This window comes from Oncorhynchus mykiss, chromosome 7 (assembly GCF_057628025.1).
Source record: "Oncorhynchus mykiss isolate SJ-2025 chromosome 7, ASM5762802v1, whole genome shotgun sequence".
NCBI lineage: Eukaryota > Metazoa > Chordata > Actinopteri > Salmoniformes > Salmonidae > Oncorhynchus > Oncorhynchus mykiss.
In genome coordinates, this window is record NC_143028.1 from 49,687,451 (window position 1) to 49,711,897 (window position 24,447).

At 40.9% G+C, this 24,447-nt stretch overlaps 1 protein-coding gene across 4 annotated transcripts in view; it reads right to left on the bottom strand.

Moving 5' to 3' along the window:
• LOC110528018 (intermediate filament family orphan 2) overlaps window positions 1-24,144 on the bottom strand; it is a 70,817-nt gene extending 46,673 nt beyond the window's left edge. For 2 of the 4 annotated variants that reach the window (XM_021609793.3, XM_021609792.3), the window contains exon 1: window positions 22,893-23,900. In XM_021609793.3, the coding sequence (XP_021465468.3) occupies window positions 22,893-23,395 (503 nt within the window). In that variant the 5' untranslated portion in view covers window positions 23,396-23,900. Of the gene's footprint in view, window positions 1-22,892 lie in introns of all 4 variants that reach the window. The other 2 variants (XM_021609795.3, XM_021609794.3) reach the window with 2 other exon arrangements.
• Window positions 24,145-24,447: the final 303 nt, after the last annotated feature.

Below are 24,447 nucleotides of genomic sequence, written 5' to 3' on the forward strand. Positions count from 1 at the left end.
TAACATTTTATCTAGAAAGGCAAAGATAATAAATGTGGGTGTGTATGGACTTGTCACATTGGCACTGGCTTCCATTTTTTTTTTAAACACCATAAACCGATGCAAGATGAAGGAGACGGTGTGATAAAACGCCCAAACCTATTGCTTTGTGTTTCTCCTGAGTCTGCGGATTCCAAGGCTGGACCACAAGGCTTAGCCCCACAGCTGTAAAGCTCACTCACAGAGAGATGACCTGACAGTATTGAAAAATGCCTGACAATAGGGATTTCTAAAAGGCACAAGGAATAGATTATTGTTTCTCTCTTCTAAAATGTATGGTTAAATGTCTACTACTGGTTGTGCAGTTTTGTGTAATGTCATTGCACTGTACACCAACGACATTCTGTGTCATTTAATTTATCCAATGTAAATGGCACTAATTACGATAAAATCGTACTTTCATCCCAGGGAAGGGCGTCAACAGTTCTGGCACATTGATGCAATTTGTTAATTAAGAGGGGCTTGAGAGTAATGACAGAAAATCTGTTTTTCACTGAGGTCTGCAAAGCCAACAGCTCACCCACCCATCCTCAATTGAGAACACGCCTGCTCTTTCCACTATAGAGATCTAACCTCCTGCAGGCCACATTAGAACCCAGTACATTGGCTGTCCGCTCCAGGCTATTGACTTGAGATATAGAGGGACATTAAAATGTATGAAAGCAAGAAAAGAGCTGAAAAGATAAAACACAGTTCATGGTGGAAAATTTGCACGTCTTCTTACGCTAATAAGGGTGCATTTCAATAGGTTTTCCCGGTTAACAAATTATGGGGGATTTGGAGAGTGTTATGAAATATGTTTTGTCCCCACCGAGACACACACCCATGGGCAAGCTCAGGCCTGGTTTGGGTGGAGCTGTGGGTGGATAGTCCCATTAGAGAAGTTCTACCCTTTTGGCACAAATCCTCCCTAATCGGGATGTGTACAGTTTAAACTATGGGAAAGCCATGTTTCTGCTTTCCATTTTCACTGGAAATGTTCTCCATTGTACATCCCTATTATCGTCTAAGTAGATTGTGTCAAATAAATCAGAACTCCCAGGAAAGCATGACAGCTGTATTGACAGAAAGTCAGCTTTCCATCATTATCATCCCTGTTTAATTTCCCCTCACTCTCATCATGGTCCATCGTCATTATTTATCCCCTGGCTTAAAGGTATGTCAAAGCCAACATGTCCCATTCAATATAGGTTAAACAAAGGTTAAAACAATTTGAAGTGTAGTTTGGAATGGATCACAAGAGAGGCTGAGAGTACAGCAGTGCCCACAAAATGATAACTTACAGCAAACTATATATGAATGATTATTAAAGAGCAAGGCACCAATACTAGCATATAATAGATATGCATTGTATACAGTACATGTGTGGGCTCTCTGTTTTCATCCAGCTATCTTGCTCTGTTTGATGGGAGGGAGCTACAGAAATCACATCTACATCACCATGACAATTAGCCTTTGCACAGTGGGCCACTTAAACAGACATAATGAAAACACTGTCACAGAAGGTTAATGTGCTCTCCATCCAACTGCATTAAGTGTATCTTAAGTGTTAGTGTGTCTCTAAGATGGACATGTTTAGTCTGGTCTAATGCAACGGAATATCCATGTCTGAGGTCACTCACCCATAACAACATCAAATACGCAGACCCATATCCTTCCCTAATCACTAACACACCATCATAATAAATACATTCTACCCCAAGCCTGAGCTTGGTAAGTGATTGAGGCTGTATCTTTGTGTACTTCGCCTTGGAGCTTCTTAGCGGTCAACCAAGAGAATGTTTCTCCTGCGTTATTAAGATCTTGAAATAAAGCAGTGATAAAGGCACAATGCAGTGTCAGTATATGAATCTGTTTCATTAAGGTGCATAGATAGAGTCCACATCCTCCTTATCCTACATAGAGCAGTAGAATGCCAATCAATATGTGCATGGTCCCATGTGGCTCAGCTGGTAGAGCATGGCTTGTTTGACGTTGTGGGTTCAGCTCGCACGGGGGACCAGCACGAGAAAAATATGTATTCGCTTTCCTGTAAGTCTGTCTGGATAAGGGCATCTGCTAAATTATGAATATTTATATGTATGTTTCACTAAATCTACGTTTAACACTGAATGTCCTTATCCACTATACCAGACCATAGCCTCCTCCTATAGCGCTACACTCTTAGAAAAGGGGTTCTTTGGAGATGGAGATGGTTCTACCAAGAACCGTTTTGATCAGAATAACCTTTTTTGAAAGTCAAAGGTTCTTTGATGATTCTTTGGAAGGCAAAAAGGGTTCTACGTAGAACCATATATATTATTTCCCAGCATGGTCTGTTGCAGGGAGATTTTAAGAATGGTTTGTTTTACTGTAATATCTGTGTTTTTTGCATGTACATTGATTGGTTGATTAAATTTATGCTACACAAAGATACATAGCATACCGTTTTCTAAACTAGTCCAATATGTTAGTAATTGGATTTATTGCACCTGTTGCTGAGATGGTTGTTCAAGTTGAAATGATTGAGGTACTCTCAGGAGTTTTTTTTACCTACCCTAGCAGTCAGTCTGAATGCAGATGGCGAGTAATTAACAATTCCACTTGTTGACTAATCTTAACTCTAGCTGGATTCCAATAGGAATTACACATTACTTTGCAAGCCAGCATAATGTGAATTGCAGGCCTGATGTGGCCTGTAAACCAAGAGATTTCTAACACAACTGTGTTAGAATATAACTAGGCCCTCAAAGAAAGGCCTAATGACAATATGTATTGTCGTAAATAATACAAATGTAAAGGATGATAAGGCTGCTGGAACTGTACATAGACGGTTCTGGGAAGAACCCTCCAAGGATAAAAGGGTTCTCAGTAGGACCCTTCATATAAGGTCCTAAGCAGAACCCTACATAGACGGTTCTGGGAAGAACCCTCCAAGGATAAAAGGGTTCTCGGTAGGACCCTTCATATAAGGTCCTAAGCAGAACCCTACATAGACGGTTCTAGGAAGAACCCTCCAAGGATAAAAGGGTTCTCGGTAGGACCCTTCATATAAGGTCCTGAGCAGAACCCTACATAGAGGGTTCTAGGTAGAACCCTATACAGGGGGTTCTTTGAAGAACCCTACATAGAGGTTCCTAGATAGAACCCTCTGCAAAGAGTTCTAACCAGCACCAAAAAGGGTTTCCCAATGGGAACAAACTGAAGAAACCTGTTTTTTTTCTAAGAGTGTATGCAGTGGTTAAATGAGACAGGTGCATTATTGCACTTCATACATGGCAGTGTGCCACTGCGCTCAGCTACATGAATGCCCATGATTAATCGCCTCCACTAGCACCAGTGCTACTTCAGAAACATGGTGCACTCACTAAGAAAGCAGACACACAAAGGCGGAAAAACGATTCCAGCAACCGAGTACCCGCCCATAGGTTCACCCAGAATCAATAGGGAAAGAAACCATAGCTTCTTGTCATCTTTACACCAAAATACCTAGCCTTATCATTGACCTTAACGACAGCATGCAGCATCTCATTAAATGAAGCAGCTTATCATCACCTCTACGGTGGAAAATTGAAAGCACTTCTAATGATACAGATATCTGTGGACACGTCCTGACCTTAATGACCTCCACAGGCTAGGGAGGTAATGACTGGTTGAGCCTGCAATCGTATTAGAAAATTTGAGATGAAAATACAGACGAGAGAGAGAGAGAAACTGTGTGCCCAGAGAAATGAGTTCACTCTGCCTGTGTATCAGCAGGGGGTGGAGAGAGGAGGCCTCAACCCATGGGCTCAGCACAAGCAGCGGACTAAGTGCCAGGATGCAATGTAGGCTACACTCTTAGAAATAGTGGTGACTAAGAATCCTAGAAATCCTCAAAGAACCCCTGGAGTTCCTCAAGGAACCATTGCTAGTCAATAGTTCATATTTACACCTTCGATTATTTGAGGGGTTCTTGGAGGAACCTTTAATGTTTCAATGGGTTCCTGGAGGAACCCTGGAGTGGAGGTGTGTTTTTCTGGGGACGTGGCTTTCATATTTTCTTTTGCCCACCTGTTAAGAGTAAATGTCATTCCTGTGCATCTGTTCTGTTGAATTGTCATCCCATATTAAGGCTGAACACTGATAGTTTTATAGGTTCAATGAGCTGATCTGAAGTTGGTATAGTTACCATTTTATTATTGCATGTATTCATTAAAATTATATTAGCATATATAATACGCATAAATATTCAAGGAACATTTTCTTGAGTACAAACTCAACATGATGTACAGGAATGGCCAAAAATGACTATAAGCCACGCCTCCAATCTGATAGGCTGCCACCACTACAATATATTATTATATATATTGTTATATACTGTACTGATAGGCTCCCATCACAAAAAGGTATAGTGAGACATTAAAATGTATGAAAGCAAGAAAAGAGCTGAAAAGATGATAAAACACAGTTCATGGTGGAAAATTTGCACGTCTTCTTATGCTAATAAGGGTGCATTTCAATAGGTTTTCCCGGTTAACAAATTATGGGGGATTTGGAGAGTGTTATGAAATATGTTTTGTCCCCACCGAGACACACACCCATGGGCAAGCTCAGGCCTGGTTTGGGTGGAGCTGTGGGTGGATAGTCCCATTAGAGAAGTGCTACCCTTTTGGCACAAATCCTCCCTAATCGGGATGTGTACAGTTTAAACTATGGGAAAGCCATGTTTCTGCTTTCCATTTTCACTGGAAATGTTCTCCATTGTACATCCCTATTATCGTCTAAGTAGATTGTGTCAAATAAATCAGAACTCAGAGCTGTATTGACAGAAAGTCAGCTTTCCATCATTCTCATCCCTGTTTAATTTCCCCTCACTCTCATCATGGTCCATCGTCATTGTTTATCCCCTGGCTTAAAGGTATGTCAAAGCCAACATGTCCCATTCAATATAGGTTAAACAAAGGTTAAAACAATTTGAAGTGTAGTTTGGAATGGGTCACAAGAGAGGCTGACAGCACAGCAGGGCCCACAAAATTATGACTTACAGCAAACTATATATGAATGATTATTAAAGAGCAAGGCACCAATACTAGCATATAATAGATACTCATTGTATACAGTACATGTGTGGGCTCTCTGTTTTCATCCAGCTATCTTGCTCTGTTTGATGGGAGGGAGCTACAGCAAGCACGTCTACATCACCATGATGATTAGCACAGTGGGCCACTTAAACAGACATAATGAAAACGCTGTCACAGAAGGTTAATGTGCTCTCCATCCCACTGCATTAAGTGTATCTTAAGTGTTAGTGTGTCTCTAAGATGGACATGTTTAGTCTGGTCTAATGCAACGGAATCAAAAGGGGTTCCTCGAAGATACTTTAAAGAGGGGTTCCTCGGGGTACCTTTTTAAACTGGAAAGGTTCTGCCGGTGTGGCAACACAAAAGGTTCTTCCAGGCACCTTTACTTCTAAGAGTGTACACAACAAAAAAAAGGTTCCTGGAATATCCTTTAGGGGTTCTTCAAATTGAAACTTTGGGGGAACCCCTATTCCTCAAAGAACTCCTTTTTAATGGTTCCTCTAAGAACCTTATGAAGAACCCACTGCGGTTAATTTTCTAACTACCCCCCCACCCTCCACATTATCACATTATTAATAATAATAATTTGCATAACAATAACACAATATTTGAGTTGTCAGTGTTTATTATGATTTTAGTGGCAAAGCAGAATAAAAACATCTGAATATGAGGTAAACTCCCAGCAGAGCCCCAAGTCCAATGGATATATCCTCAGGCGTGTTGATGTTAATGTGTTGATGTTCTCCGTATCCATAGCCAGAATGATTTTGCAGTGCATGGTAATCAGACAGATTTCCTGTTATATTCATCAGAGCTGTCGGGAGGGTGAAGTCTGTGAATCCAAACAATTGTAATTATAAAAATGTAACAAAACATGTACACGACAGTATTCATACATTGTTTTTTGTGGTAAATGTGAATGAAAACCGTTTTGATAATGGTTTTCCTACACATAGCTTGCCCATAATGTAGAGGCCTATGGGATATTAATTGAAGATGTAAGGGAGGAGGATGGTAAATGTGATCTCCATAACATACCAATACCAATTGAATACAGTACCAGTCAAAAGTTTGGACACCTACTCATTCAAGGGTTTTTCTTTATTTCTACTATTTTATACATTTTAGAATAATAGTAAAGACATCAAAATTATGAAATAACACATACTGAATCATGTAGTTACCAAAAAGGTTAAACAAATCAAAATATACTTTATATTTGAGATTCTTCAAAGTAGCCACCCTTTGCCTTGAGGCTTTGGACACTCTCTTGGCATTCTCTCAACCAGCTTCACCGGGAATGCTTTTCCAACAGTCTTGAAGCAGTTCCCACATATACTGAGCACTTGTAGGCTGCTTTCCTGCACTCTGCGGTCCAACTCATCCCAAACCATCTCAATTAGGTTGAGGTCAGGTGATTGTGGAGGCCAGGTCATCTGATGCAGCACTCCATCACTCTCCTTCTTGGTAAAATAGCCCTTACACAGCCTGGAGGTGTGTTGGCTCATTGTCCTGTTGAAAAACAAATGATAGTCCCACTAAACCCAAACCAGATGGACTGGCGCATCGCTGCAGAATGCCATGTTGGTTAAGTGTGCCTTGAATTCGAAATAAATCACAGACAGTGTCACCAGCAAAGCACCCCCACACCATCCCACCTCCTCCTCCATACTTCACGATGGGAACCACACATGCGGAGATCATCCGTTCAGCTACTCTGCGTCTCACAAAGACACAGCGGTTGGATCCAAAAATCTCAAATTTGGACTCATCAGACCAAAGGACAGATTTCCACCGGTCTAATATCCATTGCTCGTGTTTCTTGGCCCAAGCAAGTCTCTTCTTATTATTGGTGCCCTTTGGTAGTAGTTTCGTTGCAGCAATTCGACCATGAAGGCCTGATTCACGCAATCTCCTCTGAACAGTTGATGTTGAGATGGGTATGTCACTTGAACTCTGTGAAGCATTTATTTGGGGTGCAATTTCTGAGGCTGGTAACTCTAATGAACTCATCCTCTGCAGCAGAGGTAACTCTGGGTCCTCCTTTCCTGTGGTGGTCCTCATGAGAGCCAGTTTCATCATAGCGCTTGCTGGTTTTTGCAACTGCATTGAAGAAACTTTCCAAAGTTCTTGAAATGTTCCGTATTGACTGACCTTGATGTTTTAAAGTAATGATGGACTGTCATTTCTCTTTGGATATTTGAGCTGTTCTTGCCATAATATGGACTTCTTCTTTTACCAAATAGGACTATCTTCTGTATACCAACCCTACCTTGTCACAACACAACTGATTGGCTCAAACATATTAAGAAGGAAAGAGATTCTACAAATGTAATTTTTAAGAAGGTACACCTGTCAATGAAATGCATTCCAGATGACTACCTCATGAAGCTGGTTGAGAGAATGCCAAGAGTGTGCAAAGCTATCATCAAGGCAAAGGGTGGCTACTTTGAAGAATCTCAAATATAAAATATAGTTGGATTTGTTTAACCCTTTTTTGGTTACTACATGATTCAATGTGTTTTTTCATCGATTTGATGTCTTCACTATTATTCTACAATGTAGAAAATAGAAAAAATAAAGAACAACCCTGGAATGAATAGGTGTGTCCAAACATTTGACTGGTACTGTACTTTGGTATGCCTCCTCGTTTGTATTCCTGCAGACACAGAAACAAAAGTGAGCAGTTCAGTCATCTTCAACATATTTCTTATAGCCTACATATTCTTACCTCTTTATTGATTGATACCCATTGAATTGTGTCCATTTTCTGTTTTAGAAAGATTGTCACAAATATAAAAAGATAGATGGTATCATCATAAAACAATATACATTTAGATCATACAAGGGACAAACCTTACCTTAAATTGAGGAGATCTTAAAATTGTTCAGTGCCTGCACCTGCTGTCCTTTCAAATTCAAATCCAAATGATTCAGTTGGGCAGTTCGTTTCCTGCAAGAAACCCCACCAACTAAGGAGGTTCCACAATGAACCCCACCCCCTATGGGGTTCTTGGAATAACCTTCTGGGGACAATTGTCAGTACCCCCAGAAGGTTCTTCAAAGAACTTTGAGAATCTTAGAAGAACCCTTGTTGAACCCCTAATTTGTAGTGTAGGACTGACTGACTACTGGGTGGAACAGGCCACCTGAACAGCAGATGTGAATTACACATAGCAGACCACAACAGTGCAAAAAGGTTTGCATACATAATGCAGAATTATGTATGGAATAAAGTTACAACTTAAAACCTGAGATGATTGTGCTCTGTAATTATCCATATTAGGTTTTCCACGTAGGCAGGTCTTTGTCCTCCCTTTGCTGAACCCAACAAGCCCAATTAGCCCTTTCATCTCCTGAGCAGCAGCAGAGAGATCAAAGCAGAGAGAAAGTGTCTCCTCAGGATTCTCATCTCATTGATCTACACACAGCGATGCAGCTAAATTCAGCTGCCTTCAATTATTAATGCAGGAAGAAACTGTCGCGAAGAGCTGTGCTGCCTGCCTGCACTGTATGGGGTTGGGAACAGGTCCCTTTTTGTCGTTGAGGGCTACACTGTGTCTGAACTGCTGCAGTAAACATTGTGTAGCGGAGGTGGTTCGGTGAACAATGGTCACATGATGAGCAACCTTGCCTTAGTCCTGAAGACTCATGTTAGCTTGCAGAGTTTATGCCTACTGTAAGTATTAGCTCACAAGCATAACAGGGTATTGAGTTGTGCAGATGTTACAGGATCAAAACCTGGGTGGTCACAACTGTACATAGAAATTGTGTAACATCCCACTACAAGACTCATTGAAATAGAAGCACCCATGCAACTACAGTACATCAGACTCTAGTAGGCAGCTTATTGCCCATTTACAACTCTAATTTCATTCTCTCTTTCACATTTTGAAGTTATCACACACACAGCCTGTGTGAACCCTGCTCGCAATTCAATAAAACAAAATACACTAAAGGGATACTACATTACAATAAAAACACCAAACTTCCACAACAGGCAACACACACACTCATACACACACACACTTTATTGCCAATAAAAAGGGACATTGGACAAGGACATTGCTTTTCTCCTTCTCTCTCTTTCTCTCCCTCTGTCTCTCCCTTGTCAGTGATTGGGATGGAGTTCAAATGCCATTTTCATTATAGGTTTAGAGATGTGGTTCTTTCTATGTTTATGGTTCTTATACTCAACCATTGCTTTGGTATTATGGATGACATTCAGCATCTGAACTGGGGCACTGGCAATACTCCTGGTCACCTATCTTTCTATTCTCATTTGTCAACATGAAAGACATGTATCCTTCCTGTCCACATATTCCAGCATGCTATTGTTATCTCAAAAGAGAAGCCCATTGTGGTCTGCTCACCCAGTGCTTTAAGTTCAAATGTGAATTCCATAAACTTGAATACCCCCTCGGTTTTCAAATCACCTAGAGGGCTTGGGCTGTTGCACGATAGCAACCAAGGCCCATGTAAGTCAGTTCATAACATTCCATCACTGGTTACTCGGAGAGTTCCTCATATTGAAATTGGCTGTGGCCTCAGGCCCAATGGGCCTAACCTTGGAAAAGTTATTTTAATTTCTACTCCATCCTCTGTTACTAATAGGGACAGACCAAATTGTGCAGTTCTATGCAATCTTAGGCCATACCAACTATATCAATATCAGACAGGGCCTGTAGCCACCTATTGAACGTAGCTTGTTTGAGATGGAGACCACATGTGTCTTTAAAAATCTTAAAGGACCTGGGTTGATGCATCTGAAAAGCTGACTTTCTAAACTGGATTACATTAAGATTTAGGCTATGCAGACAAATCCAGACATTCTGGTGTTGACTGAAACTTGGCTCTCTGGGGACATTCTAGACACTGATATTAATATTGAGGGTTATAATGTGTTCAGTGATGACAGACAGGGTAGAGGTGGTGGAGTGGCCATTCTTATAAAAAATGATTTCACTGTCTCTTTACTGAAATCCATTTCCCTTGCCAAAATAATGTAGCCAATATCTTTAAGCTTTTGTCTGGGGAAGAATGTAGCCATAACTGTTATAGGGGCCTACCATCCTCCCCCGGGAAAACCTTTGTGCACTCGAGGAGTTAACTAGTTTATCTTCTTTTATTAAATCAGAATGTATTATTATTATTATTATTATTATTATTATTATTTTTATTATTGGAAATTGCAGGCTTCAGACAACCTAAAAGACAAAACTTAACCCAGTTTGTGACTACACAGCCCAAAGTCAACTCTGATTGATCTTATTTTAATGAATACACCAGAGAAATATGTATCTATTGGTGTCTTCGCCCAAGACATTAGTGACCATAAGCCTTGTGTCACCACAAAGAGGAAGTTCAAAAACTTCATTGAACAGGCTTTTTTACATTATCTTTATTTTAGTGACCTTGATTGTATTTCAGGTATCCTTGAACCTGATTTAGCTTTGTGCCTTTTTGCAAATGTCTTCAACACTTTTGTGGATAATCATGCTCCCTTCAGAAAATAAAGAGTTAAAGGTAGATGAAATGCCTGGTACACTCCGGAATGATCTGAACTCATTCTGCTTGGGTCAAGGCCAGGAACACAGGCTTAGGCCCGGACTGGCAAGCTTTTAAGCAACTGATGAATCCCTGTGTAAGTGATCCAATCAGAAAGGCTCAATCTGATTATTATGTAATCACTCTTTTGGATTCTAATGGCAGCCAAATTCTGGAAAAATGTCAAATCCCTGAAGGGTTCTACTTCCTCCTCTCTGCCACAACAAATTAATTCAGACACTGGCCTCAAAAAAGGCCATCATTGATGAATTACAGTGGCTTGCGAAAGTATTCATCCCCTTGGCATTTTTCCTATTTTATTGCCTTACAACCTGGAATTAAAATGGATTTTCTTTTTGTAGAGCCACCTTTTGCAGAAATTATAGCTGCAAGTCTCTTTGGGTATGTCTCTATAAGCTTGGCACATCTAGCCACTGGGATTTTTGCCCATTCTTCAAGGCAAATCTTCTCCAGCTCCTTCAAGTTGGATGGGTTCCACTGGTGTACAGCAATCTTTAAGTCATACCACAGATTCTCAATTGGATTGAGGTCTGGGCCTTGACTAGGCCATTCCAATACATTTAATTGTTTCCTCTTAAACCACTCGAGTGTTGCTTTAGCAGTATGCTTACGGTCATTGTCCTATTGGAAGGTGAACCTCCGTCTCAGTCTCAAATCTCTGGAAGACTGAAACAGGTTTCCCTCAAGAATGTCCCTGTATTTAGCGCCATCCATCATTCCTTCAATTTTGACCAGTTTCACAGTCCCTGCCGATGTAAAAACATCCCCACAGCATGATGCTGCCACCACCATGCTTCACTTTGGGGATGGTGTTCTCAGGGTGATGAGAGGTGTTGGGTTTGCGCCAGACATTTTCCTTGATGGCCAAAAAGCTCAATTTTAGTCTCATCTGACCAGACTACTTTTTTCAAAGTGTTTCGGGAGTCTCTCACATGCCTTTTGGTGAACACCAAATGTGTTTTCTTATTTTTTTCTTTAAGCAATGGCTTTTTTCTGTCCACTATTCCACTCTTGCCCAGCTCTGTGGAATGTACAGCTTAAAGTTGTCAGATGGACAGATACTCCAATATCTGCTGTGGAGCTTTGCAGCTCCTTCAGGGTTATCTTTTGTCTCTTTGTTGCCTCTCTGATTAATGCCCTCCTTGCCTGGTCTGTGAGTTTTGATGGGCGGCCCTCTCTTGGCAGGTTTGTTGTGGTGCCATATTCTTTCCATTTTCTAATAATGGATTTAATGGTGCTCCGTGGGATGTTCAAAGTTTCTGATATTTTTTTATAACCCAACCCTGATCTGTACTTCTCCACAACTTTGTCACTGCCCTGTTTGGAGAGCTTATTGGTCTTCATGGTGCCGCTAGCTTGGTGGTACCCCTTGCTTAGTGGTGTTGCAGACTCTGGGACCTTTCAGAACAGGTGTATATAGTGAGACCATGTGACAGATTATGTGACACTTAGATTGCACACAGGTGGACTTTATTTGGTTGCACCAGATCTTATTTAGGGTCTACATAGCAAAGGGGGTGAATGCATATGCACGCAACACTTTTCCATTTTCCATTTGTATTTTTTGAAACAAGTTATTTTTTTCATTTCACTTCACCACTTTGGACTATTTTGTGTATGTCCATTACATGGAATCCAAATAAAAATCAATTTAAATTACAGGTTGTAATGCAACAAAATAGGAAAAATGCCAAGGGGATGAATACTTTTGCAAGGCACTGTAAATCACAATTTCTAAGTCTATTCACAATGATATTGGGCTGGATACTGATAGAAGAAACTTGCTGAATGATTAGAGAAATTAGTCAAAGCTTTTCTTTTAGGCTATTTACAGAAAAATAAGTCCTGGATGCTTTGCTAGCAATAGACAATAAATAATAACAATAAATCCACAGGGACCGAACAATTGGTTCCCAGTCTGCTTAACTGTGCAGCAACCATCATTGTTGGCTCAATAACCCACCTTTTTTATTTACCATTATCAGGAAATATTCCAAAATCATCTCGTGCTGCCACTCCAAAAGGGCGGGATAGTAGAGATCTTAATAATTATCGGCCCATTTCAAGGCTTCCTTTTCTAGCTAAGATTCTTGAATCCTTGGTAAATGCACAACTTTGCTTTTTTTTATATCTGAGAAATGTATTTATAATATAAACCTATCAGGGTTTAGGCCTGGGCATAGCACTATTACAGCAGACACTTTAGTTGTTAATGATCTTGTCAATGCTTTAGACACAAAAGCTCTGACGAAGGCCTTGAGGCCGATACGTAGAGCTTAATAAAGAGCAGTGATACTAGACAGAGCAGTGTGCGGGTTTCTTATTTTTTTCTCATCTTATTCAACTGTCACCATGCACCTGCAACAAAGATAGCTCAGATGAGCGAATGCTTTAGACACTAAAATGAAATGTGCTGCTTTGTTTGTGGACCTGTCAAATGCTTTTGATAATGTTGATCATGCTATTAAATAGGTCGGAGCTCTGACGCCTGTTTGTGGTTTCATGATTATCTTAGTGACATAACTCAGGCCATCTGAATTTATTGAAGTATATAAAGGTGTCCCACAGGGGTTTTCGTCAATATTTATATAAACACCATTGACACCATCAATCTGTTTAAAAATGTCAATTTCATCTATATGTGGATGATACTTTTATGTATGCTATTGCCCCAACTGTGTCAAAACTACAGTCAGATTTTATAGCAATGCAGGAATCCCTTGCTGATTTAAAACTTAATACAGGCAAAAATAAATACATTGTTTCAGATGAACTACATGTTCACTCATGAGGTTGTTCTCCAATCGAACGTGTTCCCGCATATAAATACTTTGGCATTTGGATTGATATGGATTTGACGTTTAAAAACATATAGATAAGCTGGTTAATTAAGAAGCTAAGATTTACAGATGGCTTGTTTTAAATAAAAAACCTGATTGTGCCTTTCTCTAAGCATTGGTAATCAGATTATTCAGTCAACCTTTCTTGATTTACCAGGTGGGTTGAAGCATTTCCAACTGTTCAATGTGATGCTAAAACGGTAGCGAAACTTCCGGTAAGGGAAATTATCCCTAGATTTGGTATTCCGGAAGTTCTTTTTGCAGACAATGACACCCATTTCCCACGAGATATGGTTGCACAGGTGGCTGCCCAATTGGGGATAGATTAGAAGTTTGTTTTTTATCTACCACCCACAAAGTAAAGTGATTACTGAGAGGGCTAATCAAACCATAAAAGGGGGGCTTGCCAAAGCATGCCACTCCACAGGAACGTCATGGGTAGAGTGTCTCCCCTTAGTCTTGATGAAAATGAGCAATAGTATAAATCGCGGAACAGGGCTTAGCCCACATGGGCTCTTAACTGACCGTTCAATGAACGTTCCTTTACACAGACCAATGACTTCAAAACTGACAAACCTGACTGCACTGGATGATGATTTGGGTAAATATATGAAGGAACTAACCCATGCTGTTAGGTCTTTGTATTCCCAATACAGGAAGGCCCAGGAAGTTCCAGAACAGGGTGACCCAGACAGCCTACCAGTTGACGTTGGAGAATGGATCAAGCTAAAAGGTCCACAAACGAAAATGGAACCACCGAAGATGGATGGGTCCGTACCAGGTCATCGCAGCAACACCCACAGCAGTGAAGGTTCAGGAGCGCCAGGAGTGGCACCACCTATCACGCTGCCAAAAGACGCCCCAACCATCATAACAGATAAGAGTGAACACCCAGACCCAGATGTTGTTACACATGACCACTATGGTTACATTGTCAAAAATAAAACGTGGGCTAAACCTTTGAGGTACATGTTTTTGATACCTCTTTTCATCCACTAGCAGCCTCTGTTGGGGGGAATAGAGATCAAAAGGAATCAATTGAAAAACAGTAACCAATGGGTAAAAATGGTTCAGAACCTGAGCCGACAAGCCACGCCTAGTGGTTCGTATGTAGTCATTTTTCAAAAACTCAGTCAGAGAATTGTTTGGATCAATTGTAGTCACATTGCTAAGTACGTCTATCGCATGCAGTGTCCTCCATCCTCCAAAAAGTTAAGACAGCTAGGAATCAACCCAGATGCATCCAATTATATGTCTCCAAAGAGTATTCCACCACGATTAACCATACTATTGGCTCTCATAAGGTTTCTGGTCAGTTTACCAATCCATGTGCCAGAAGGAGAAATATACTCCCCTGTAATGGGTCCATCCAGAGCCTTAGTCTAGGACCCGCCCTTATGTTTAGGGGTAGTAAGTATGCCTCTAAGTTATATAATGGCTCCTCTGCTATTGAATGTCCTAAATATCCCATTAATCCACTGCCTTTGGCAATTGGAAATAACAAGAGAGAACCTGTCTTGAATAATTTGAGACCTGTAACCGAACCCTAGCTTTGTCTTTGTGGTAGAGGTAGTATTACCGTGGGCCTTTCAGACAGCTGTAGGTGTTACGCGGGTGTGCCACCAACTACCGAACCTTCCCTTAATATGAATTGTGCATTAACCTTCTCTGACTCTAAAACTGGAATACCGATATCCGTTATAGGGTCTGGATTGAGAGCTCCTAATGGGTTTATGTGGGTTTGCGGTGGAAATGGCTACTTAGAATTGCCTAATGTGTGGGATGGTTGCTGTTATTTAGGCCAAACTAAAATTCAAGTCGCAACCATACCCTTGCTGACCCTACTGGAGGCTAAGCCTAACTCCACAGCGCACCGTAGTAGCCATGTGAAATGAGCAATGGCAGATAATGGCTTGGCTAGTAGATTTTCTCTTAGCAATGGTGAACCGTTCGAATTGGCACTCTTCCCAGGGGTTGGAATTAAAGTGTTAGGTGATTGGATTAACAACATCACCTACTCCATGCAGGCCAATATGATTTGACTATTGCTGGTTTTGCCCTTCTTTCTACTGATGTTCAGAACCTTAAAGCTGTTACAGCCAGGCTATGCATTAGACTACATCCTGGATAAGGAGGGGGGATATTGCAGGGCCCTAAATTATATTTCCCCCACTGACTGTGTTATGCTTCTCCCTGACTCCTCTGATAATATGACTGAGATTTTCAAAGAATTAACAGTTGGCTGACACCTACACACCCACAAGAGAAGACTCCTGGTTCCTGTTTGGGTGGTTGAAAGATAAACCAGGACATTTTGGATTTAAGTTGTTTTCATAAGGCCATGCCAGGGATGTTTATGCTTTATGATTCTCATCCCCCAGACCCTTATTTCTATCCTCAATCTCCTGAGGATTGCTTGCAATCTAATACACCTTTTATGTATGATTCTTATAATTACTATGCTTGAGTTGCTTTGCATTTGTTGAGGCCTGGTAGCCTCAAAGGGGGGAATGAAGAGGGTTAAACCAAGGCCTTATACCTTTTAAGGGGTTAATAAATGATGATATGATAAAACGTAAGGTCTCCTCTTAAGGAGACCTCTGTGTGTGTGTGTGTGTGTGTGTGTGTGTGTGTGTGTGTGTGTGTGTGTGTGTGTGTGTGTTAAAACCTGTTGTTGAGTGGTGTGACCTTCAGGCACTATCAGGAGGCAACTACATTCAGAATCCTCCTGTCTAGATCCCACTGTGGTTATCTGGTTCTGAGAATACAAGGCTGCCAAAGACCTGATGAAACCAGCCCCCTGTCAGAAGATGCTTACACTCGTTCACCTTGTCATGACCCTATACTTGTGATGAAAGGTCAAGTTTCGGTCAAACCCACTTCTGAGTTTTTACTTGCTGATAAGATGGTTCCTGCTATCAGGGGGAGGTCAGATTTATTAAAATGTTGTTGCCAGGGAAAGTTACGTATTGGTGATTGGGGAGGCTATATGAGTTACAGGATGTCTTAGACATTTTGCAGAACTTGGGAAGAAAGTATCATATACTGTTATACTGAACTCTGTACCAACTTCTGCCTCCAAATTGTATTGCTAAAGAAGTATTTTTTAATACTTAAAAAAAGAATGTTTCCTTTCCATTACTAATGCATGTTTGATAATTATATAGACCTGATCATTTGTTGAAGAAATGTACCTACCTTGTCACAACACAACTGATTGGCTCAAACGCATTAAGGAAAGAAATTCCAGAAATACATTTTTAAGAAGGCACACCTGTTCATTGAAATGCTTTCCAAGTGACTACCTCATGAAGCTGGTTGAGAAAATGCCAAAAATGTGCTAAGCTGTCATCAAGGCAAAGGGTAGCTATGTGAAGAATCTGAAATATAACATATATTTTGTTTTGTTAAACACTTTTTTGGTTACTACATGATTCCATATGTGTTATTTAGTAGTTTTGATGTCTTCACTATTATTATACAATGTAGAAAATAGTAAAATATAGAAAAACCCTTGAATGAGTAACTGTTCGAAAACTTTTGACCGGTAGTATATACAGTTGAAGTCGGAAGTTTACATACACCTTAGCCAAATACATTTGAACTTAGATTTTCACAATTCCTGACATTTAATCCTAGTAAAATGTCCCTGTCTTAGGTCAGTTAGGATCACCACTATATTTTAAGAATATGAAATGTCAGAATAATAGTAGAGAGAATTATTTATTTCAGCTTTTATTCTTTCATCACATTCCCAGTGGGTCAGAAGTTTACATACACTCAGTTAGTACTTGGTAGCATTGCCTTTAAATTGTTTAACTTCTGTCAAACGTTTCAGGTAGCCTTCCACAAGCTTCCCACAATAATTTGGGTGAATTTTGGCCCATTTCTCCTGACAGAGCTGGTGTAACTGAGTCAAGTTTGTAGGCCTCCTTGCTCGCAAACACATTTTCAGTTCTGCCCAAAAATGTTCTATGGGATTGAGGTCAGGGCTTTGTGATGGCCACTCCAATACCTTGACTTTGTTGTCCTTAAGACATTTTGCCATAACATTGGAAGTATGCTTGGGGTCATTGTCCATTTGGAAGACCCATTTGCAACCAAGCTTTAACTTCCTGACTGATGTCTTGAGATGTTGCTTCAATATATCCACATCATTTCACTTCCTCATGATGCCATCTATTTTGTGAAGTGCACCAGTCCCTCCTGCAGCAAAGCACCCCCACAACATGATGCGGCCACCCCCGGGCTTCACGGTTGGGATGGTGGTCTTCGGCTTGCAAGCTTCCCCCTTTTTCCTCCAAACATAACAATGGTCATTATGGCCAAACAGTTCTATTTTTGTTTCATCAGACCAGAGGACATTTCTCCAAAAAGTATGATCTTTGTCCCCTTGTGCAGTTGCAAACCGTAGTCTGGCTTTTTTATGGCGGTTTTGGAGCAATAGGTTCTTCCTTGCTGAGTGGCCTTTCAGGTTATGTTGATATAGGACTCGTTTTACTGTGGATATAGATAATGTTGTACCTGTTTCCTCCAGCATCTTCACAAGGTCCTTTGCTGTTGTTCTGAGATTTATTTGCACTTTTTGCATCAAAGTACGTTCATCTCTAGGAGACAGAACACGTCTCGTTCCTGAGCGGCATGATGGCTGCGTGGTCTCATGGTGTTTATACTTGCGTGCTATTGTTTGTAAAGATGAACGTGGTACCTTCAGGCGTTTGGAAATTGCTCCCAAGGATGAACCAGACTTGTGGAGGTCCACAATGTTTTTTCTGAGGTCTTGGCTGTTTCCTTTTGATTTTCTCATGATGTCAAGCAAGAGGCACTGAGTTTGAAGGTATGTCTCGAAATACATCCACAGGTAGACCTCCAATTGACTCAAATTATGTCAATTAGCCTATCAGAAGCTTCTAAACCCATGACATCATTTTCTGGAATTTTTCAAGCTGTTTAAAGGCACAGTCAACTTAGTGTATGTAAAACTTTTGACGTACTGGAATTGTGATTATATTTATATATATATATAGTTGAAGTCGGCAGTTTACATACACTATGTTGACTGTGCCTATTATTCATTTCACATTCTTAAAATAAAGTTGTGATCCTAACTGAACTAAGACATTTTTACGAGTATTAAATGTCAGGAATTGTGGAAAACTTAGTTTAAATGTATTTCGCTAAGGTGTATGTGAACTTCCGACTTCAACTGTATATGTGTGTAATATATAGTTTAGTTATAATGTATATATTTATGGTGTGTATATACAGGGCACATTTGTAAAAAAGACCTAGGTCTCCATATGTCTTCCGTGCTCAAATAAAGGTTCAATAAATATCATCCATCCATGCACTGCGTGTGTGTGTTTGCATCCCCCAAAATAAAATGTCAAAATAATTTATTGTATATGTACAGTATGTCCTGCTCAGACAGTGTTGCAAAAGTCTGCTATAAAATCAGATAAGAGGTAAGGCTCTTTCTCAAATCTGTCATGAAACTTTTCAACCGAGAAATAAGAGACTGTTGCACAACTGCAAAACAATGAACGTTATGCAACTGAGCACTAAGCAATTTAGAAAGAAGTTTATCTTTATTGTTCCCTGGGGGGGGGGGGGGGGGGGGGGGGGACAGGCAATATTGAAAGCATGTGATAACATGTGATAACAAATTCTGTTATGACATGTTTAACATAAGTACATTGTTTACTTCTTGCCATGTCTCTACAGATACTTAGTTTCCCAAATCTGGTATGAAAAAAATCCTGTCCATACTAATTCCATAGACACAGTATATCAATATTGTGTAACGTGATGGCTGGTGACAAATCATTCTGTTTTTCCTGAAGCTTACAAAATGGACGCCGGATTTGGTAAGGTTGCATTTTAAAGAAGTGAATTATCAACATATGAATACTTTGGGAATCCATCTCATGGTGTGTCCACACTCAAGCTTAATGAAATCAGCACACTAGGCTGAAGGTGCAGGGCCTCTCCGGTAGGATTGAATTAGCTTTAGAATGCAGTCTGCATGAGACAGGGAGGGGTGGAGAAAAAGGTGGCTACAGTTAGTGGGCTATTAGGCCAGTCTTTTGACAGCATATTCTACTCAGTTGACTTGTCATCATGCATTCTTGAATGTTCCATCCATTTAATACTGCACAGCAGGAAATGGAATCTTGCCTCTCAGAATGAATTGCTATTCTATTTTCTGAGATGCATCTAAAGAACATGAATAGTGTCTGAAGCCTAACAGTTAAATGTATGACTACACGTGTGGTTCTGACAGGGGTAAATCTGGGCCCTCAACTGACAGCTACTGACTCCCTAATTTAGCAATGAAAACATTGGGTCTAGGACGTTTTTTTAATCTTAACTGCAGAAATGTCTAAAGTACATGGAGCTGGTATCTCCCAAACATAATGTGAGCTGATCTTTGCAAGATTGTTCCATGCCTTGTCGGTCATTTGTAGCAGAGTTACAAATTGTCTACTTTACCAATAAGATCACCCTCCACTAGGTTTACCTGCGGCCATCATTGTAAATAGGAATTTGTTCTTAACTGACTTGCATAGTTAAATAAAGTTTTAATAAAAAATAAAAAATGACTAAACACAGTTCATGACTTCATCATCCTGTGTCAGTGAGTCATTATGGGGACATGGAAGTGAGTCTATTCCATAGCCAAACTCATAGCCAAAGTTCAGTTATTTAATCCTTCCTTGGTTAAATCATGGGGAAACAGAGGCGATTGGCAGGGATTCCTGCAGTAGCCAGCCATGCCGGCCAGTTGTGACGTGGGCCAGGGAGGCTGCAGTGAATCCTTTGGGAAATTACATTAGTGTGAGCAAAGAGGAAGTGGGGGTTGGATGGGACATCCACACCATTAACCATTCTACCATGGTGAACTCCATTAAGACAGTGTAATCAGGTTTAAAATGAGTGTTCAATTTAAATGAAGTGCACCCACTATTTTTCCTCAGACGTATCCTCTAGTTTCAACATTCTCGCTGTATCTATTACTGTACCAGTAACACTGCAAACCAATACTGTATGAACTCTGGCTTCTTTTAGCTATATTCTTTATCATTTATATCATCTCACCATGATAACAGCACCTTCTGGCCTACAGGCCACATAACTGCTCATGGGTCAACCAATCATGGATCATATTAAACATGATGACAATTAAATATTTGAAACTGGTTTCAACAAATCTGTCCTGAATTCAAACTTCATGGAGGTAGATTGTGCAATGCAATTGCATGGTTTTGGCAAGAGGTACAATACCCTTGTTGCTTGCTGTTTGGCTGCCAAAGATTTCAGGTAAGCAATACATCCATCCACCTTTAAAAGGGGCAAACGAAAGTTGCTACATACATTTTCTGATTTATAAATTAATGATATGTACCCATTGATTCTTGAAGATTATAACTTAGAAATGCATCGTGGACTGGGATATGTTCTACATAGCGTCGGACAATAACATTGATGAATACGCTGATTCGGTGAGCGAGTTTATTAGCAAGTGCATCGGTGATGTTGTACCCACAGCGTCTATTAAAACATTCTCCAACCAGAAACCATGGATTGATGACAGCATTCACGCAAAACTGAAGGTGCCAACCACTGCTTTTAATCAGAGCAAGGTGACCGGAAACATGACCGAATACAAACAGTGTAGCTATTCCCTCCGTAAGGCAATCAAACAAGCTACACGTCAGTATAGAGACAAAGTAGAGTCGCAATTCAACGGCTCAGACACGAGAGGTATGTGCCAGGGTCTACAGTCAATCACAGACTACAAAAGGAAAACCAGCCCTGTCGCGGAACACGATGTCTTCATACTCAAGAGCATGCGCAGACCAGCTGCCTGGTGTGCTTACGGACATATTCAATCAATCCTTATCCCAGTCTGCTGTTCCCACATGCTTCAAGAAGGCCACCATTGTTCCTGTTCCCAAGAAAGCTAAGGTAACTGAGCTAAATGACTATCGCCCCGTAGCACTCACTTCCGTCATCATGAAGTGCTTTAAGAGACTAGCCAAGGACCATATCACCTCCACCCTACCTGACACCCTAGACCCACTCCAATTTGCTTACCGCCCCAATAGGTCCACAGAAGACGCAATCGCAATCCCACTGCACACTGCCCTAACCCATCTGGACAAGAGGAATACCTATGTAAGAATGCTGTTCCTCGACTACAGCTCAGCATTTAACACCATAGTACCCTCCAAACTCGTCATTAAGCTCGATTTGGCTTGTCACCAAAAACACTCACAAACCATTACAGATGCACAAGCGAGAGCATCCTGTCGGGCTGTATCACCACCTGGTACGGCAACTGCTCCGCCCACAACCATAAGGGTCTCCAGAGGGTAGTGAGGTCTGCACAACGCATCACCGGGGGCAAACTACCTAACCTCCAGGACACCTACACCACCCGATGTCACAGGAAGGCCAAAAAGTTCATCAAGGACAACAACCACCCGAGCCACTGCCTGTTCACCCAGCTATCATCCAGACAGCGAGGTCAGTATAGGCGGGGACCGAGAGACTGAAAAACAGCTTCTATCTCAAGGCCATCAAACTGTTAAACAGCCATCACTAACATTGAGTGGCTGCTGCCAACATACTGACTCATCTCTAGCCACTTTAATAATGAAAAAATGTATGTAATAAATCACTAGCCACTTTAAACAATGCCACTTTATATAATGTTTACATACCCTACATGACTCATCTCATATGTATATACTGTACTCTATACCATCTACTGCATCTTGCCTGTGCCGTTTGGGCCATCGCTCAATCATATTTTTTTATGTACATAATCTTATTCATTCCTTTACACTTGTGTGTATAAGGTAGTTGTTGTGAAATTGTTAGGTTAGATTACTTGTTAGATATTACTGCATGGTCGGAACTAGAAGCACAAGCATTTCTCTGCACTCACATTAACATCTGCTAACCATGTGTATGTGACAAATAACATTTGATTTGAGCTCAGTTCAAATGTTGTACTCCATCAGAACCCCAAATATCAGCTTGTTTTACTCCAATGTTTCTAAACAAAGTCAATGTTAAACACCTTATAGCCTCTATTGTTTGTATATAATGTATGTTCAGTCCTTGCATCCATAGCTCTGTCTATGAATTTGGTTATATTTCTCCAGCCCCATCCCTCTGCATTTTACAGAAACAGGGGCTGTGAGAAGGCTTTGGTATTGTTTCAACTGCTGACTGCCTCTTTAAAAAAATATAGGCACATGGGAGGTATTGAGAGTTGCAGTTTCTCTACCCATGGCGTATTTCATTCATTCCTACCTGAATAAAAAAATAGTCTGTCAGGGCTTTAACTGCTGCAATTCAATTCGGTGCAGTAGTTTGTTGGTAGGCTACTTACTTTCTCTTGTATTCATCTCTCTCTCGTTTGACTTTAGCCAACACATTATACAGAGCTCGTATTTCTGGGGTGATGGTATCGATTTGGACCCCAACACCGTCCGGATGATTCCAGGATACACCAGGGCCCTGGAGAGTCTCATAGCGCTCTCCGTGTCTTCTCACGTGCGTGAAACTCCAAATGGTACCAGGCAGTCGTGATTCAGGAGAGTCGGTTTGGACAGCTACTTCACGAGTGTATACTTGGTATCGTTGTTGATCCAAGGCTTGCTGCAGTTGGTTCTCTAATAATTTGTTTCTCCGCTCTAATTCATGAACTTTGGCAAGAAAACAGCGAAACCGCAGGTTCAGAGTCTTCAGGACGTGAATATTGGACCCCAAATCATTTCGAAGCGCACTGGTTACAGCGCCCGTCCCAGCAGTGGACATACCGCTGACAGGAATTGTAGCAATCATAGCAGCAGGCGAAGAATCAAAAAAAGAGTTCATCATACTGGTAAACATACAAATGATAAAACCTTTTGTTTTTTGTTTTGCTACATGAATTTAACAATAAAACCGATAATATCCTCCAAAATGCCAGTTCTCCAGGTAGTTTCTTATGATGTGGCTCCTTGAAATTAGATTGACGGGGCAGTTGAAGGTGATGGACCTTCGCTGTCCTCAAACCTCCAGAAAACACCTTTTCCTATTGGTAGGCTATCCACAAACATATAATCTTATCAGTCCAGATCTCTGGCGCAACGGGAAAGTCTCCATCCTCCTCTGTTATACGCAGGAATATGACACACCGTGCGTTTGCCTCTGCTTTTTCAGATGCTGCTGATGCTGTAGGCCTATGCGCTCAGTTTCTCCCTTTCCCATTCTCTCTAGACACACTCACTGTCTTTGCTCATATTCGCGTTTCTTTCTCCGGACTCTGGTACCGCGGTGTGATGACAGACTAGTCTACAGCCCTACCCCTGCCTCTTTGTGGCGCCGCTGGGTCATTCAAGCAAACTGCTAAACTGGGCACTGTACGCATCAACCCTCCCATTCTCTGTCACGTACCCTCACGTGCAAAAACACAAGCACGCGCGCACACACAGTACTCCCAAAATGCATAGGCCTTTCAAAGAATGTCCTTAAGTGGACACAATTTGTTATTTCAAGGTAGGCTTGTCTAATTCTCGGGCTAATATGTCAATTTTAGGAACTGTATTTTCTCTCATAATTCTGTGCTTTGGGCTTCAGAGCTCCCAGTCACCCTGTGCAGAAAACACATTGTTCAAGTTTAAAATTAAGCAATAAGATATCATTAGTATTTTTTTTTTTTTGTTAACTTGGCAAGTCAGTTAAGAACAAATTTGTATTTAGAATGACAGCTGAGGAACAGTGATTTAAACTGCCTCAGGGGCAGGATGACATATTTTTACTTTGTCAGTTCCAGGCAGGGATTTGATCTAGCAACCTTTCATTGCTGGCCCAATGCTCTAACCACTAAGCTACCTACCTGCCTGTATAATATTGTCCTGAAAAAAAGATGTGTGATAGATCCCACTGGACACAGACATCAA